We start from the raw sequence: 17,435 nt of genomic DNA on the forward strand, positions 1-17,435 counted from the left end.
CCAACTCTCACGCATCTGGCAGGGCACTCACACTTTCTGACTTGCACATAAGAAATCTTACAGCGAATCTATATTATTCCATTGTAAACCTAAAATTAGCTACATCAAAAGTGTTTGCAAACCCTGCAGACTATTTACAAGGTAATAAAACTGTTACATCCATGTACATGAATGTGTAGACTTGTTTTGAAATTCTCACGCCAGCCAGCTGACCAAAGCTGGCAGTCATGGTATTGTAGACCCACCTCTGTAGATCCAGTGCATTGTTAAAGTGTATTTTACACCATATAATCTGTAACGTGAACTGTGAGCTTTATCGTACAGACTGTTTTTCTAAGTATGTGTGATACAGCTCCTATGCATTGTGTCTACGTACAAGTTATTGTGTGCGAGTTCTTTTTGGCACCAGTGACACAATACCTCCCACAGCGAAGCGTGATTCATATAACCAAAACCCCACGCAGCTACAACGCTTCACACCTAACAAGGTGCCTGATGGTATTCCAAACCTCCAAGCAAGACAGGGATTACTGGTATGCCTCTGCTTTCAATGGGAAAAGGCTCGTTAAATAGTAAATGTTTGTGTGAACTGTGAATTCTGGGAACACAGCCAGTCTACGGTTTAGCATACTGCCAGTGCTGGAATGTCGTGTTTTTATAGTGGAATCGTCGCTGGAGTAATGTGGACAGTTACTGGGATGTTGATCGGCAGTTTTACGTTGACTGTGAATTGCACGTGGGATATCGTGTTCAGTATGCCGCGATGATTATTTTTCAGTGGTTAAAATTATACACGTCAACATATTAGAATGAAACTACATGTGTTGATATGTTAATCGTCAGCTATACTCAGGAGGGGTGTAGTGATATATATATATATCAAAAAAGTACACAACTGCCCAAACCAGTCCATAGTTACAAAGGTCGCCTATACGACGAGCAAGCTGCTTTAGATACAGCTGACACGTGTGGGCGTACGGAGCGAAACGCGCATGCGCTCTCCACCTCGACGCGGAAGTGGCGACGCCAGCTGTTCGATGGCTTCCTGAAACAAACACTGTCCAGCCTCGGCCTCCGGACCGCAGGTAAGTCACCTTTTCTGCCTCTGTCGATAAACCCGTGCTCGTTTGCCGTCGGAGTCGCTGAAGTGCGTAGTGTGTGGAAGAGAACTCCTGCTCTATCCTCTTCCCCTGCCTTGAGAGTAAGCCCCATAATGACATTATTATAAGGCTGGGAGGAGATGGTGTTGGGTAACCCGGGGGCCGGGGAGGCGGTGTGGAGTAAGCTGGGGGAGCTACTGTCAGTGCTGGCTAAGCCGTGATGCAGGGCCCGCTCCTCGCCAGCTCATCCCGGTACCCCCGCTTCACAGTGGCCATCGCATAGAGTTAAACTGCAGTACTGCAAATTCCCTTTCTTATGTCGCCTGAACTTGCATTGCAGAACATTACGCGTTTGTCTTCAAAATGCAAATTGGGTTTATTTGAATGAATTAGTTTTTCTTTATGGTCTTTTACATCATGCATGAAAGTTATATGTATAAACGTCGAGTTCAAAAACGGGCAACATCGTTTCATGCTACTTACGGGATGGATATTATATGAGAAAGTTTTGTCAGGTTAATGAAGTGAACGGAGATGTCTCTGCGCATAAAACAAAAACAGTGTGAAAGCTGGGTAATCTAGCAGCTTAAGGTAACACTTCCTAAATATATTACTGTTTAAACTGTCTAAAATCACGTGCAGAAATTTGAAACTATAATTAAGTATAACTAATAGAATCACATTTTTAATTGTGGTACCTATGGTGTGTGTAAGTTGGGTATCAGAATTGTGTGTGGTGTTTGTGTCATGCTGATAGTCTTGCTCTTACATCCCTGGTGGAATTACAGGTGTCCTGATCTAAATGGGGAGAGCTGTCTGTCCCTGTCTCGCTCTGCTTTGTCGAGGAGAGCTGTCTGTCCCTGTCTCGCCCTGCTTTGTCAAGGAGAGCTGTCTGTCCCTGTCTCGCTCTGCTTTGTCGAGGAGAGCTGTCTGTCCCTGTCTCGCCCTGCTTTGTCGAGGAGAGCTGTCTATCCCTGTCTCGCCCTGCTTTGTCGAGGAGAGCTGTCTATCCCTGTCTAGCCCTGCTTTGTCGAGGAGAGCTGTCTATCCCTGTCTCGCCCTGCTTTGTCGAGGAGAGCTGTCTGTCCCTGTCTCGCTCTGCTTTGTCGAGGAGAGCTGTCTGTCCCTGTCTCGCCCTGCTTTGTCGAGGAGAGCTGTCTGTCCCTGTCTCGCTCTGCTTTGTCGAGGAGAGCTGTCTGTCCCTGTCTCGCCCTGCTTTGTCGAGGAGAGCTGTCTGTCCCTGTCTCGCCCTGCTTTGTTGAGGAGAGCTGTCTATCCCTGTCTCGCCCTGCTTTGTCGAGGAGAGCTGTCTTTCCCTGTCTAGCCCTGCTTTGTCGAGGAGAGCTGTCTATCCCTGTCTCGCCCTGCTTTGTCGAGGAGAGCTGTCTGTCCCTGTCTCGCTCTGCTTTGTCGAGGAGAGCTGTCTGTCCCTGTCTCGCCCTGCTTTGTCGAGGAGAGCTGTCTGTCCCTGTCTCGCCCTGCTTTGTCGAGGAGAGCTGTCTGTCCCTGTCGCGCCCTGCTTTGTCGAGGAGAGCTGTCTGTCCCTGTCTCGCTCTGCTTTGTCGAGGAGAGCTGTCTGTCCCTGTCTCGCTCTGCTTTGTCGAGGAGAGCTGTCTGTCCCTGTCTCGCCCTGCTTTGTCGAGGAGAGCTGTCTGTCCCTGTCTCCCCCTGCTTTTTTCGAGGAGAGCTGTCTGTCCCTGTCTCGCCCTGCTTTGTCGAGGAGAGCTGTCTGTCCCTGTCTCGCCCTGCTTTGTCGAGGAGAGCTGTCTGTCCCTGTCTCGCTCTGCTTTGTCGAGGAGAACTTTCCCTCTGTGTCTCATCCCCTTATGTTACATAGTGCTATTTTCCTATCAGTTGGGGTGTGTGTTTGTCCTCTCCTTCAGTGAAGGGCCAGTTTTCCTGTGACCCAGATGGTACCGCAACTTTCTGATTGAGGTTGACAAGGTCAGCGCACTCTTCATGTGTCTGTATACAGCGTTGTGGTTATGTGTATGAACTGCTCTGTGGGCGTAGAGCTTATAGACATATATTCGTGACCCACAGATCCTACTGTTGAGTAATAGGAAATGCATCCATCTGTATGAATATCAAAGTGAGGGTCCAGCCTCTGTGCTAATGCGCCCTACAGGTCTATGTGGCATCTACAAATAGTCACTACTCTGACTACTCCCAGGTATCCCAGCCCACCAAAAGTGGTTCCCAGTGCATAGTGGCGGAAGCTGTGAGTGGGTGCTTACTTAGGATGCTATGATGGCCACACAGTGAAACCACTTAGATTATGGAATGTTCTTGGGTAGCACTGGGGTTTTTGTAGGGTACCTTCTACTAGAGGTGCTTGATATTAGGGCTGTCACTATCAATTATTTCAGTAATTGAGTAATCTACCAATTAGTTTGACAATTCAAACTATTGTTTATATTTAATACATAACAGAGTACAATAAATACATAACAATTGGTTTGACAGCCCTAATATGTTTAAGTTACATGTTTCTGGAAAGGGAAAGGAAACCAGATCATCTTTCGAGAAGCGGTGTACACAAAGGGTGGACATGTGAACCCGAGACACACAAAGCAATTTGCACGATGCGCGATGTTAGTATTGTCATGGCATTTCATGCACATGCGATTGTCATATCGCAAGGACTGCGATAATCTGCTGTGTTCCCTTCACACCATCAATAAGATGCGCTGACTTTTTTCGGTCAGTCAAACAAAGTTTGGAAAGACTTGCATTTTAATGATGGTTCCTTTTCAACATTGTCAAGTATATGTAAAATTTTGGAGTGTTTTTTTTTTTGTATGAGATGTCCATGTGCTCTCGGAGACATTCACAATAATTCACCTGCTTGCTTTTTGATTCACTCAGACTGTGGCGCGTTTCTGAGAAATTGAACACAAACAAGTGACGAGAAGAAAAGCAAAGAAGAACTGGTCATGAAACTATATTAATCTTGTGCCGTATGGAAATATTTTGCATTCCATAGAGATATAATCTCTAGTATTTGGCTATATAATTTAAAACTCTTATATATCGCGAACCCTTTAGATGTTGCACTGTGAAGTTTTCCCAGTATCATTCAGCCCTACTTACAACAATAAGCAAAATAATTTAAATCAAAGCGATGACGAAGACAGGCTAGGCTACTTCGAGAGGTTAAATTGGGCATATCTATGGTTAACCTCGCATTATTGGGGGAGTCCATCAAACCTGAATGTCGTGCATCAGAAATTGAGCAGATGCCATTATTTTTGTACCTCAGTTGTAATGGACAGCTTTTTACTTACGTCTCTATATTTCTGAAAATTTGATAACCGATATACTTTTAAGAGCTACAGGCTGAATCTAGAAAGAGTTTCCTCTCCAAATGCTTTACTGACATTTCAATCTTTGTTCTTTCACACTAAAATGGAAGTTATCGCATATAAATGTTATTGTTGCATGAATTATTCTGCTTAAACCATGCTTGAATGAGCTGGCCATTGTCAGCATATGCACAAAGTTTTGCGAATATGGATTTTTGCTTGCCGTAAAACATTCCCTTCTCCTGGTTTTATTGGCAGCAAAATTTGGTGTCAATGACCAGTAACCCACTAATGTTGTCCCGCTTCTCTTCTACTTCTAAGGATTCACTCAGTACGTCACACACAGACATGAAGACCTGGTTAGGAGTGTAAATGCTTTGAGAAGATGGCCAGTCGTGTAATTTGACAGCCATTCTAAGGAGCTTATTCCTAAGTCCTTCTGGAGGCCTATATTCAGCATCCAGAATTGCCAGCCACAGTCATCATGGCCGTGTGTGCTGGCTTGAGCCATGTGTGGATGGTCCTGTAATCACTGGGGCATCATGCCGTCAGTCACATGGTCTTACCCACCAGAAATGAGCACCTCACAGGAGCATAGGGATTTGGATGTTGAGTTAAAGAGGGGGCCTTTTTCCGAGGCAGTGTTGGGACAGTTGTGGACATTGTTAGTGTTACTGTTGTTGTTGCTGTTGCAGTTTGTGCAGGGCTGACGTATCACGCAGGTCTTCCTTCGCCTGAATGACCCCAGATGCATGCCGTGCTTGGGCCGGTGAGCCACGTTGTTATTGATTGGAGAAGCCCAAAGTCAGCCTCCATGGCCTCCTTTGCTCTGTATGATTTTCTGTGGTTCCTTCTTCTGCACCTCCCCCCTCAAACCTGCTGCAGATATGACGCAGCATTATTCCAGTTATTGTGTCACACATGGGGCTTAGGCAAAGACCCTTAACCCTGAAATCTGTTCCAGGGGCACAGGATAAATGGCTGACCCTTCCCTTGGACTTCAGCTTTGCTTTCACCTGCATGTGTTTCACAGTGAGTTGCAAAAGCTATACAAATCCATCAAAGTACCCAAGTCGCTAAACCGATCCATTGAGTTGTAAAAGCGCATCCCTCAAGTTGGAGGAACCACTGAGCGGAACCCCTGAAGGCTCTCCTTGTGCTGAGGCTGGCATCCAGAACGGCCAGACTGTGGGGGCGGTTTGTGGTTCAGCGCGTTAAGCCTCTGTGCCTGTGATTGGAAGGTCACTGGTTGGAGTTCCAGCTTCAGCAGACTAATCACATTTCTGTTGAGCCCTTGAGCAAGACCCTTAACCCCCCCCCCCCCCTCTCCCCAAAGTGCTCCAGAGGCGCTTTATAAGTAGCCTGACCCTCGGACCTCAAGCTTTGCTCTCAACATTATACATGTGTGAGTGTCTCGATGGAGAGAACGATGGGATACGGTCCAGCATAGCACAGTCCACTCAGCCACAAGATGCTGGAAGTGAAACGACCTGCCTCAGAAAGGATGGCCCTTCATGTATGGCCTCCGTTTCCTCTTCTGTGCCAGTGAAGCTCCATGATTACTGAAAATTCTCATAATATATATATAGCTGAGACGGCTTTATCTAATAGCACCGATAACGATAACCTGCTAATCTTTGGTAGCGTCCCTTATTGAAAGTGGCAAGTGGTGATCATGGCGAAATCTCTTGCGGAAAATTGCTAATTGTCCGTCTCTATTATTTTAGTAGTTATGTCTCCAGCTCTGATGTAGCTAACTTTGAACGTCGATAAAATTTAAATATAGGCCATCAGCATCGGCCAACACTGACATGTCACACTGATCCTGATGTGATGTTTTTCTAACGCATATTGGCCAATACCGATATGTTGTCTGATATATTGTGCAGTGCTCATGTCACCCACAGTGGAGGAAGATAGCCGGGGAGAGGGAGGACTCAATTGGTGGTGTTATCCATTTCTCACTGGTCACATGTTGGTTCCCCGTGGCTTAAACCAGGCTATGTCTGACAGCACCGAATCCATATGGTGGTTCTCGAGACCCTTCCGTAGGGCCACAGTGTAGAACCGCACATGTGTGCGATGGCGGCTCAGACGCGTATCTCTGCCCATGACTGCTCTCTCTCCGGCCGGCCCGCGGTTAACAGCACCGTATGTATGCTTGCAGATCGGCGCCACGTGCCTCAGTGCGGCATGCGGCTGGCGCAGGGACGGCTGCCCAGTGTGTGAGCCCCCCCCCCTCCCTCCCCCCGATCAGCTGGGATGAATATGCCGCTGCACCACGTCTCCGTCATCCCCCGTGATGTCACTTCCTCCCGCCTGTCGGGAAGCAGCAAGACCAAGGAGCGCGACCGGCAGGTGAGAGCTGGGGGTGGGGGGGGTCTGTCTGAGAGGGAGGTTTCGGGCTCCACCTAACAGCCACCTGCAATTGTCCTCTCCACCTCGTGCGAGATGTGACCGCTCATATCTGCAAGTCTCCAGCTCAGCTGAATAGCAAACACAGGATGCATCTTAAATTACTTGACTGTTAACGTAGTATGTACTATATGTATGCGTGAGAACAGTATGCATGCATTCAGACACACTGCAGTCGCCATCTCGCACATTACCTGACCTGGATGTTTACCAGTAATGTAGCTTGACCCCATGCTTTGTGATGGTCCTTTATTAACGCTTCTTTTTTACTTCCACGGTAAACCTGACATGCAAATCATAAGCTACATTCAGATATGAGAACCGCTGTCTAATGGTAGCTAACATTGATCCAGCTGTCGTACTTTACTCTGAGATTTATTTGTTTTATTGGCCTTTCACCTACACTGTAGGTAACAGAAATAACAGCTCAGTTTGTAAATTACTTATGTAAATTAGTTATGGGAATAGTTATCAGCAGAGAGTCCCCACAGATGGAATACGGTTAAAATCTGTCAGAGCTTATGTGTTGTAGGTAACGTGAGAGCTTCCCTTTGTCTCCAAAGCCGTCTCTGGGCGTGGAGTGTGGTCTGCACACACTGCGCTGGCCTGCGCAGCTTCTTCTCCCGTCACCATACCCATGTGCTAAATTCAGCACATTGCGCTCTGAGGCTCTGTGCCACTGCTGAGCCAGTGCTGTGCCAGTGCCAAGTGTCACTGTACTCTGTGAAACACGGGGCACCGTGCAGCTTTTGGCGCTGCCTAACTGTTCTTGAATTATGTATTGCAGACGTTTAATAATAATAATAATAATAATAATAATAATAATAATTACTTTATTAATCCTAGTGAGAATTTTCTTTATGTCTCCCTCAACTTGCTCTCTGTCGGTGAGAGTAAGCTGGTTGCGAAGGGCAGCCACTCATTGCAGTGCCCAAGGAGCTGAGGGTTAAGGGCTTCATTCAAGGACCTGCAGAACTGACGACCTTCTGATCACAGGCACAGAGGCTTAGCCCACTGAGCCACTCACTATATATACTGCGGTATACAGGTCTATTCAAAAGCAGCAGTTCGTGTGTGATGGGCTCCTCACGATACAGTTTGCTGAGCAGGGTGACTGAAGATACCGCAGTATACCGTGTTACCGTAGTGTAGCTGTTGCTGGACTGTACACAGACAGCGCTGTACCCAGTAGAGCCATTGTGTTATGTCCATCTCCCTAGTGACATGATCTTCTGTGGCTTGTAGGAACCTGAGCACAGACTGGCTGTGTGAGTACCTCAGCACCCTAAAGCGTTCCCTCTCCACCTGGGGCTACCATGAGGTACATTTGGGGACCCCAGTCCTCTTTTCCTATTAAGGGAAAAAACAAGCTCCTCTTTTTATTCCTTCTGGGCCCAGCTGTCATGATGCCAGAGGCTGCTGGCACACACACTTCAGCCAATCATTTACCGATTCCAGGCAGAGCCTAACCTTCATCTCCGCACACAAGTGGCTCTTTGTCGCGTGGACAAACTGAACGGTTGGCTTTCATTTCTCATGTGAATGCGATGCGGAGGATCTGGCCGTCCTCGTGGCCATTTCACTGTCGCGGCACCTGCTATACTGGCCTGTTCGCTGGTGCTTTCTGTGTGCAAACTGTAGTTAAGGTAGACGGATGCGTTTGGCACCTCCAGGGGGGAGAGGGGTTCAGGATTCTGAATTAGGATCTGCTTTCCAGGAAGGCTTCAGCCAGCTTTATGTCTCATGGGGTAGTACCAGCAATACCTCTTCCCTCCAATAGGAGACATTTCACTCCGTTGAAATCATGTTCTGTGGATCATACAGCCACTTCTGTTTGCTCTTCCTGGCTGGGGTTCACTGGGGGGCCTGGAGCTTATGCCAGACCGCACAGGGCACAAGGCTGGGGTTCACTCTGAAGGGGATGCCAGTCCACTATAGAGTATACGCTAACATTGTCCCATATACCAGTGCCAAACATTTTAAATGGTATGATCCTATCATTTTTGAGTGTGTCTTGTAACTTCGTAAAGTGTGCAAATCTCATAGCGGGCCTTCCGAATCTGCACTATCGGTAAAGGTTCAGTAGTATCAGTTTAATTTTGATTTGGCATTGATACCAAGGTACAAAAGTTGGTTTTAAAAGTCTATTTTTTGGCATCATTCTGACTCTTGCGCTCCTGCATGCCTGCACTACCAGTGATTTTTTTGGAGATGTCTGTTAGTTTAACTGTTCCCCTCACAGAGAATGGTCTGCGTTCTTCTGACTGCCCTGCGTTGAAAGTCTTATTACTGAAGCAGGAGGGATTGCAGTAGGAGGGATTGTGTACATGATGGGGGGGGGACGAGTGCAGGTGTGGTTTCTCTCATATCCCGGGGGGGTAATGTGACACCGTAGTGCTTGAGAATGCAGGAAGGAAGCATGTTTCGCGAAGAGTGGCCGTCCGGCCCAGACCACAGAGCTGCTGCATGAGGGATGGGTGAGGGTCCAAGCTGCTGCCATGTGACAGCTGTCAGACCTTCTCAGTGTCGATCCAGGTGCTCTGTGTTATGCCGACAGATCCAGTATCTGTGCCATTCCTTGAAGTGTTCAAGTGAAGTAATGGACACGTGCAAAGTGGTAAAATACAACAAAAAATCTTTATTTGTAAATGTAAGTAAAATACACTTTTCTTTATAGAATCATTTAAAAATGAAGAGTGGTTCAGTTTCCACTAGCATTATCAGAAACTGTTTTGCTCCATGTTTTTATAATCCTTCCTTCTATTCAACTTCTTCCAAAAAATACAAGTGACTGCGTCTTAACGCACAGTCATACCAACACAATCAACATAGGGGTCTTGATTTACACATTATTGCTAAATGAAATAGATATTACTGTGACTTCAATGAAATATTCAATGATAAATGTACAATAATAAGACAAAATAATAATGCATAATAAATGCCGTGAATGACTTTAACACCCTGTTTCCCATCAGGCTCTGCTGTGTGTGCCCCTGTCAGCATGCTGAGATGGGGGTGGGGATGTGATACCATTGTTACCCCATTAAACAGCTTAGTGTCAATCTCGCAGGAAGCTAGAGAGGCTGCAGCGCTGCCTGAGTTTGGTGTTGTGACCTGAGTGCGTCCTTTTAAGTGCCCTCTGAGTGCCACTCAGTCCGCTTATCTCTGCCTGCTCAGGAAGATAACACTGGCTCTCTGTCTAAGTAAGGGGGCTCCTCCATGTCAGTCTGGTGAGATCAGCGAGCCCGTGAGGTCGGCTTTCGGCTCCGGACAGCAGCAGCAGGGCATGCGGTGGGTGTGTTTGAAGCTTACTAACAGGCGGAAGGTGGAGTTGTCACTTTCTGTTGGGATGTGAGCTTGTGAAAAGGGCCCCCATGTCCCACCAAGTCACCGCTGAACATGCTGCTCTGTCTCCCAGAGACACTGCATGCCAGTGCACCATGTTACCAAATCCTTACTGTGTCACTGCTCACCTTAGACATTCTGATCACTTTGCAAAATTGCTAATAACAATAAGTATGAATGTCGTTTTGATGCTGGCTGGATGATCTGCCTGAACCTCATGTTGCAGCTTCATCATGGTTTTTATGTAAATGCTATGATGACAGAATGTGCTCTCACTCTAGTCCCCCTAGAGCCAGTGGGGTGAACTGCAGGTCAGAGCTGCAGCTCACTGCTGGCTGTTGGCTTTGGCATAGATGTAGGCAGGCAGTTAAGTAAAACACTGTCTGCTGTCAGGCCTCGCTGTTCCTTGGATGGCTGAGCAGCAAGCTGAAGAAATCGCACCCTAAACCAGGCCTCACTGAACACGCCCCCATGTGAAATCGATCATGCTGTTCCATGCTGTTGACATTAAGAGCTGTAACGGCTACAGGAACGCGTACAGCAGGTTAGTCCAGTGTCACTGAAGTACCACTGTAGAGCCATTGGCCCCTGGAGATCTGGGAAGCACCCCAGCCCTCACAACGACAGATCACCCCTGTTTCGGGTAACCAGCTGCGGGTTTCCATTGGCTGTTGTGCTCCTGGCCTCGCTGTGCGGGGTGGAGTGCAGGGTGACGGCCTGCTGGGTGTTCCTGCCCGTCACATTCCCGGGTAGCTACACCTCGCTTCGCTATACAGGGTTGCCATATTGACAAAAGGAGACTCCATGCGAGTTCAGTCTCAGAGCTGTCTGCCAGCAGGGGGCAGTGTGTCAGTGTGTCAAATGAACTTCACATATGGCTAATGAACAGTGTCAACAATGGGGAAGTGAAACATGCTGCTGTTTCCAGTTCCTCATCACGGGGATTGTATACAGCCAAAGCCCCAGTTAGTCCTAGGTGGAGCCCTGTGTCAGCGGGTGTCTGCGTGCACGCGTTTGGAGAGCTGAGCCACAGTTAGTTGTATTCAGAAAGGCTTTTGGAATAGTCAGCAAAAATGAAGCACCACACCTCCCCGTCAGATGATGACCACAGGACTTTATTCACCAGAATCATTGTTTGATTGGCTTTCAGGCAGGAAGTCCCACCTCTGCTACCGTGCCCTGCAACCTGCCTAGGACCTCCGTCACGCCGTCCATCCAGGACATCTGCAGGTGCGTTGGGACAGGCCACTCCGCCTGCTCCCCGGACGCCAAATGTGGCCCCCCCCGCATATCCGCCGGCCCTGTCGCTCTGCCTTTGTCGTGGCTGTCTGTCTTTTGCCTTCATTTTCTTTTCCCCCCTTTTTCTCGCATCCGATTGGCCCCCTCCTGCATGCAGCTCTCATGCGACGGCAGTGCGTGCGGGCCCCCAGCAGCCGCTGCAGACTGCGGTGGTGCTCCCTCCCTGCGGGGGACCCCCAGTGACCGCTCTGTGCCTGGCCTCTTCCCCTTTGAGCCCTGATTGGCTCTCGCTGCTGCGGGCGGGCGGCCCGCTGCGTTCCTCCCGCTCGCTGGACGACGTGGGCCCCCGGCCGGGCAACCTCTCCCACGGGCTTCGCTTTATCGACAGGCCGAGCTCCGACGGCGAGCTGGCCCCGCCCGCCCTCGCCCCCCTGCTCTCCAACACCTGCCAGCTGATCGGAGGGCTGACGGGGATACTTGCCCCCGCGCCCCACCCCTCCAACGTGGGAAGCCTGGGCAGCTTTGCATGCGGTCTGCACGTCTCCAAGTCCTCAAGCTGCATCCTGGGGGTCAGCGAGCCGCTCAGTGATGATGACGCGTCCCTTGAGCGGCCCAGGTGGCCCCCGGTGGCTCCTCTTTGCTCCCCAGAGGGGGACAGTGATCTGGATCGCTGCTCCTCTGCCCCGTCAGACAAAACTGTCCCGCTCTCTCCCTACTCGCTGTCAGCTGATTGTTGCAGGTTGGTGCTCTGCGCTGTGCCTCCCCTGCATCCCGCTTCCTGCGTCCTGCTATGGCTTCCCCACCTCCTCCTGTCTCCTGCCTCCTCTGCCTGTTTGTCTTTGAGTCTGCAGTTTGCTTGTTAGTATATTTTGCTGCTCATCGCATATAAACATGACCCCGAGGTTGTTCTGCCCCTCTGAGTGATGAGGGGTGGTCTGTGTCCCCACCTACGTGACCTCCATGTGGAGCCCCTGTGCAGAGTGAATGACACCTAACCTGCACATTACTCCGGTCTTACAAGCACCTTCTCTACCTCCAAGCTGTCTCTGTTGTAAGGACCTTGCAGCTGGTCCAGCTTATCGGATGTTGGCTACTATTCTTCAAGTTTACCTGTAGTCTCAGAGTGACCTTTTGCTTTACCTCCTCCTCTCTCAGGGTGACCTCCAGCTTGAACCTCCTCCTCTCTGAGTGACCTCTCCCTATTTCAGGGTGGCCTCCTGCTCTCTCTGGGTGACCTCTTGTTTGACCTCTTCCTATATCTGATGATCCCCTGCATGACCTGCTCCTCTCTCAGGGTGACACCCTGTTTGACCTCTCTTTCTCTCAGGGTGATCTCTCCCTATTTCAGGGTGGCCTCCTCTCTCTGTGTGACCTCTTGCTTGGCCTTCTTTCTTAGGGTGACCTCCTGCTTGACCACCTCCTCTCTCTGGGTAACCTTGTGCTTGACTTCTCTCTCTCGCAGGGAGACCTCCTACTTAACCTCCTCTCCTAGGGTGATCTCCTGCTTTGTCCAAGTGACCTTTTGCTTCTCCTCCTGCTTGATCTCCTCCTCTATTAGGGTGGTTTATAGTGACTTTGTGGATTCTAACTATGAAAGCTGACAGCATCTGCTCTCCTTAGCATTCTGGGAAGAGCCAAGTGTCAAGTCAAGTAAAACACTATAGTGATCTCAGCAGTGTACAGTACCCAGTGCACTAAAGTAACATTCCTCCTGAAACCACAGTGCAACTTTCATGACAGGGGAGACAGAGGGAGGTGATTGTCTTATAACTTTTAAAGTGATTTTTAGTGTCTCTGTAAAGCTGCCCCTACCACACTGGTGCAGCTAGCTTCTTTTGGCCATTCTGTTGCATTGCACCACCTTGCCACTGGTGGGCGCTGTAGGGTATCATGAGGTAGAAGGTATGAGCCAGCAGACCGCACAGCCTGCTGCTAATACCTCCCCCCACCCCGGGCAGGATCTGCCATTGTGACGGCGATGAGGACAGTCCGCTGATCAGCCCCTGCCTCTGCACCGGCAGCCTGCGCTTTGTGCATCAGGCCTGCCTGCAGCAGTGGATCAAGAGCTCAGACACGCGCTGCTGCGAGCTCTGCAAGTACCACTTCGTCATGGAGACCAAGCTGAAGCCTCTAAGTAAGGTGAGGATTCTCCCCAAGTGGGGGGGGTAGGTCCAGCCAGTCAGCTAGGGGGGTGCCTGGTAGGGAACTCCATACAGTCAGGTTTTATTTAGCCTTGCCTGCAATCAAAACCTCTTTTTGTGCTTAAGGGAAGGGATGGGGCCGCTGCATTTGGGGAGGTCTGCCGGGCAACGCTCTGGGCTGCACCACTTGACTGAGGAAGTAGGGGGCGCTGTGCCCCTCCCCTCCTGGAGCCTCTGGGGATGGCCTGGTGCATAGCAATTAGCTGGTCATGGTGTGACATGAGCACGGGCGTCTACTCCTGTCTGCAGTGGGAGAAGCTGCAGATGGCGCCCAGCGAGCGGCGGAAGATCGTGTGCTCCGTCACCTTCCACATCATCGCCATCACCTGCGTGGTGTGGTCCCTGTACGTGCTCATCGACCGCACCGCCGAGGAGATCAAAACAGGTCAGGCCAACGGCACGTAGCTGGAGCGCTGGCTGTCATCTGCCATCTGTCATTCTCACTTGAGGCCAGCCGACCACAGCGCCCCCTGTCATTTATTCATCCCAATATCGCGTTACCTGCTTCTCTGTTCAAATCTGGGGACTGCCATATCTAATGTCTGCCTGCTGTAGATCACCTTCTCTGTATAAACCGCATCTTTCAGTAATGTATTAAGCTTGACCTTTTTTTGACCATGCAGCCAGAAGAATTCCAGGTAAAGGCTTCTTCTCATTGCATGCCATTTGTTAAAATGCCATATCACATGCTCTCTGGGTTCCTGTAAACTCCGTGTGTGTAACGCTGCCCCCTGATGGCCAGTCAGTTCACCCCTTGCCCATCAACGTGGGCTGTTTCTGTAACAGCTGGAACTGTTGGTGATGCAGTGCAGATGTGCAGATAATAGTGCATAGCTTTCCTGAAAGCATCTGTTTGAACTGCCAGGGCACCTCGGTAGCTCTGTCAGGCCGCCGCTTGCATGCGATTGGTGCTCCAGCTGGCCCTTATGCATGGCACTTTGTGATTTGCTGAAAAATTAAAGGGGCTGGGTAGTGAAGTGACTCAGGAACCTCAAACCTTGCCCATTACCCTGACCATGTGATGCAGAACTGGAAGGCTGCGATTTAAGGGGCATTATTAAAATATATACTGATGGCAGTGCATCTTGGGAATCTGACCAGGTCAAATGTAGCTTCTGAAGTTTGTTTTATTGTTGTCCTCCTTGTAGCTTTTGACCTTGAATGCTGTGCCTTCTGACCTGTTTGCCATGGATTCTGCTTACAGGGATCCTGGAGTGGCCCTTCTGGACTAAGCTGGTGGTGGTAGCAATCGGCTTCACGGGCGGACTTGTGTTCATGTACGTGCAGTGCAAGGTCTACGTGCAGCTGTGGCGTCGACTCAAGGCCTACAACCGAGTGATATATGTGCAGAATCGGCCACAGGTGCCCAGGAACATCGTATTCCAGAAGCCAGCGCCCAGCGAGCCTCCCTGTGACAAGGAGGCCTTGGCACCCATGCCGCCGGACACAAACTCATCCCAGTACACGGAGACGGAGGACTACAGTGTGGAAATCCTGCACATCTGAGTGGCTTTCTGCAGCGCCCCCTGCTGGAACTGTACTGCAGTGGTCAGTGGTAGCACTGTGGTGGGGACTTTTGGCCATGGGCACGTGTGTGAGGACCAGGCCGTGAGCAGAGTCCCGCAATCCCAGCGCTACACATCCCTCATCTGCTCATGCACTTTTTATATAAATTGCTTTATAACGTGTATGTAATTTAAAGAGGAAAACTTGAAGTTCAACTGAAATATTCCTGTTTTCTATGGCTTTTGTATCCCAGACATACGTCTTTGTCAGAAAAGGGATTAAGAACAACAAATTCCTCCAGAAGTACTCGTTCCAGTTTTCAGAAATAGTGGGAGTCGTACCTAGTCACAAATACCTGGGTCCAAGAATGATTTTTGTATTTGTTACATATTTATATCATGCTGTATTTTGACCACTTGGAACCAATCAGAACTTGTCTTTTGCTTGAGGGCGTGACAGATTTTACACGCACTTTCCATAAAGAAGGAAGTAAGTTTCCTGCAGTTAGGATGAAGCAAACCTCGGCTGAGCTGGTTGTCTGCTGTAGGACGCAGGACACCTGTAACCTTTGACTTCTGTCAGTTTGTCTATTTTTAATCGTAAGTATGTTATTGAAGATCTCTTCTTCATTCTGTTTATCTAGTTTGTGTATTTGTAAGCCTACTGATTTTAATGTTGCTAAGTCATTTCCCATAATTCATCTGTAATGACCCCTGCAGGCCTGTTGGCTGACTTCATCTGGCATGACCTTGATAAGCCAGTAAGCCAGCAGCTGTTGCCCTGTATTGTTCTTTGTCTTTAGTCGCTGCTGTTGTACACTGTGCCCAGGCTGTGAGGCCTTGTGCGGAGCAGATGGTGTAGCCTTTGGCCTCTCTGGGTGGAAGTCTGAGAGTACAGCCTTTCTCTCTGGAGGTTGTAGCCAGAAAGCCCGTACTAGATCAGCGCTCTCTAGAAGCAGTGTTTTCTGAGATCAGTCTCCATAATACAGGGGCTCTATTTGTAGCAAGCCTGACCCTAACACTAAGCAGAGTGGTTTTCTCTGCATTTTCATGTTGCCTTACCTGCTGTTGCACTGAGGACCATTTCAGGCAAGAGAACAATGCTGCCATCTGTTGAGGAATGTTATGGTGTCCCGGTATACATTGTCAAACAGTTTAAAAAAAAAAAAAAAAAACTGCTCTTATTGTAAATCAGTAATTGAGAAAAATCTGGGTTTGGCCCACAATCACCATAACCCTCTTTTCTGCCTCGATATGTGTGACCAGTAGCCTGCAGACTGTGTGCTGTTAAGGTGTTTGGTTTTCTGTGCCCTCTGGTAAATGTCAGTCTTGTGAAGTGGTAATTGAGGCTTTTGATAATGACCGAGGAGCAGGGCTCCTTGTGTTGTTGGAAGGCTCTGAAGTGGCCAGAGGCAGTGAAACAGTTTCACAGTTAGGAATCCTGGCCATGTGGTGTGGCCAGAGGCAGTGAAACAGTTTCACAGTTAGGAATCCTGGCCATGTGGTGTGGCCAGATGTACTGTTTGGCCTGTTTTCATGGGACTTGTACCTTTTAATAAAGTCATTTCCAAAGTAACCATTCATATTCACTTAATGCGAGCGAAGCCTCTGTGCCAGGTGACCTTTTAGACAGCTTTTCAAGCCTTTCCTATGGTTAATAACTCTACTGTCTCTCTCATATGAGGCTGTGTATGTGTGTGACTGATGTGTCAATCATCCGACCCTGTTAGCTCTTATTACTGTACTGATACTGTTCCACACTCTGTAACTTTACTTTGTGACTGAGTCCTTTGTGTTTGAGTTGAGTGTGCTATTTAAAATATTCATGTTGGCGTTATTTTCAAAATGTAATAAAGTTTAATATTAACACCTTTTAGTTCTCTATTGATTTGAGGTTTCTCATCTTTATTATGCATGTATTAGTTTTTGAGGTTTGTTTGCTGGGTTTCTGGGCTCTTTATGACATGGTGAGGAGTTTGAGGTTCCAGAGAGACCTAGAAATTGAGCTGCCAGTCCTTTGGATAGAGATGAGTCAGTTGAGGTGGTTTGGGCATCTTATACAGATTCTCCATGGACAGCTCCTTGAGGAACTGTTCAGACACGGGCCATGGGGAGGAGGGCCCTGGGAATCACCCAGGACATGCTGGAGGGATGATGTCTCCCAGATGGTTTAGGGTGTTTAAGGGGAGTTAGTGCCTTTGGCATGCTGCTACCATGATTCTCACCAGAAGAAGAAGAAGGTGAGAGGGTTTCTGTGAAGCTGGGGTTACTGGGATATCAGCAAAATCTGGAACCACTCAATAACCTGAAAAATGTTTAGTC

General features: G+C 48.8%; 1 protein-coding gene across 4 annotated transcripts; it reads left to right on the forward strand.

The window, feature by feature from the left end:
* Positions 1-682: 682 nt before the first annotated feature.
* Positions 683-16,982, forward strand: marchf8 (membrane-associated ring finger (C3HC4) 8). 4 transcript variants are annotated; one of them, XM_049007841.1, is made up of 8 exons: positions 683-1,085; positions 6,573-6,763; positions 11,319-11,398; positions 11,565-12,146; positions 13,366-13,546; positions 13,858-13,993; positions 14,232-14,246; positions 14,813-16,982. In XM_049007841.1, the coding sequence occupies exons 2-8, from the start codon at positions 6,668-6,670 to the stop codon at positions 15,112-15,114; spliced, it is 1,392 nt and encodes a 463-aa protein (XP_048863798.1). In that variant the 5' UTR covers positions 683-1,085; positions 6,573-6,667; the 3' UTR covers positions 15,115-16,982. The 4 variants fall into 4 exon arrangements, with proteins under 4 accessions (XP_048863798.1, XP_048863799.1, XP_048863800.1 ...); XM_049007842.1 differs by lacking the exon at positions 14,232-14,246 and having other exon boundaries at positions 693-1,085; XM_049007843.1 differs by lacking the exon at positions 11,565-12,146 and having other exon boundaries at positions 715-1,085.
* The last annotated feature ends 453 nt before the right edge of the window (positions 16,983-17,435 follow it).

Source organism: Brienomyrus brachyistius, chromosome 3, assembly GCF_023856365.1.
Source record: "Brienomyrus brachyistius isolate T26 chromosome 3, BBRACH_0.4, whole genome shotgun sequence".
Lineage (NCBI taxonomy): Eukaryota > Metazoa > Chordata > Actinopteri > Osteoglossiformes > Mormyridae > Brienomyrus > Brienomyrus brachyistius.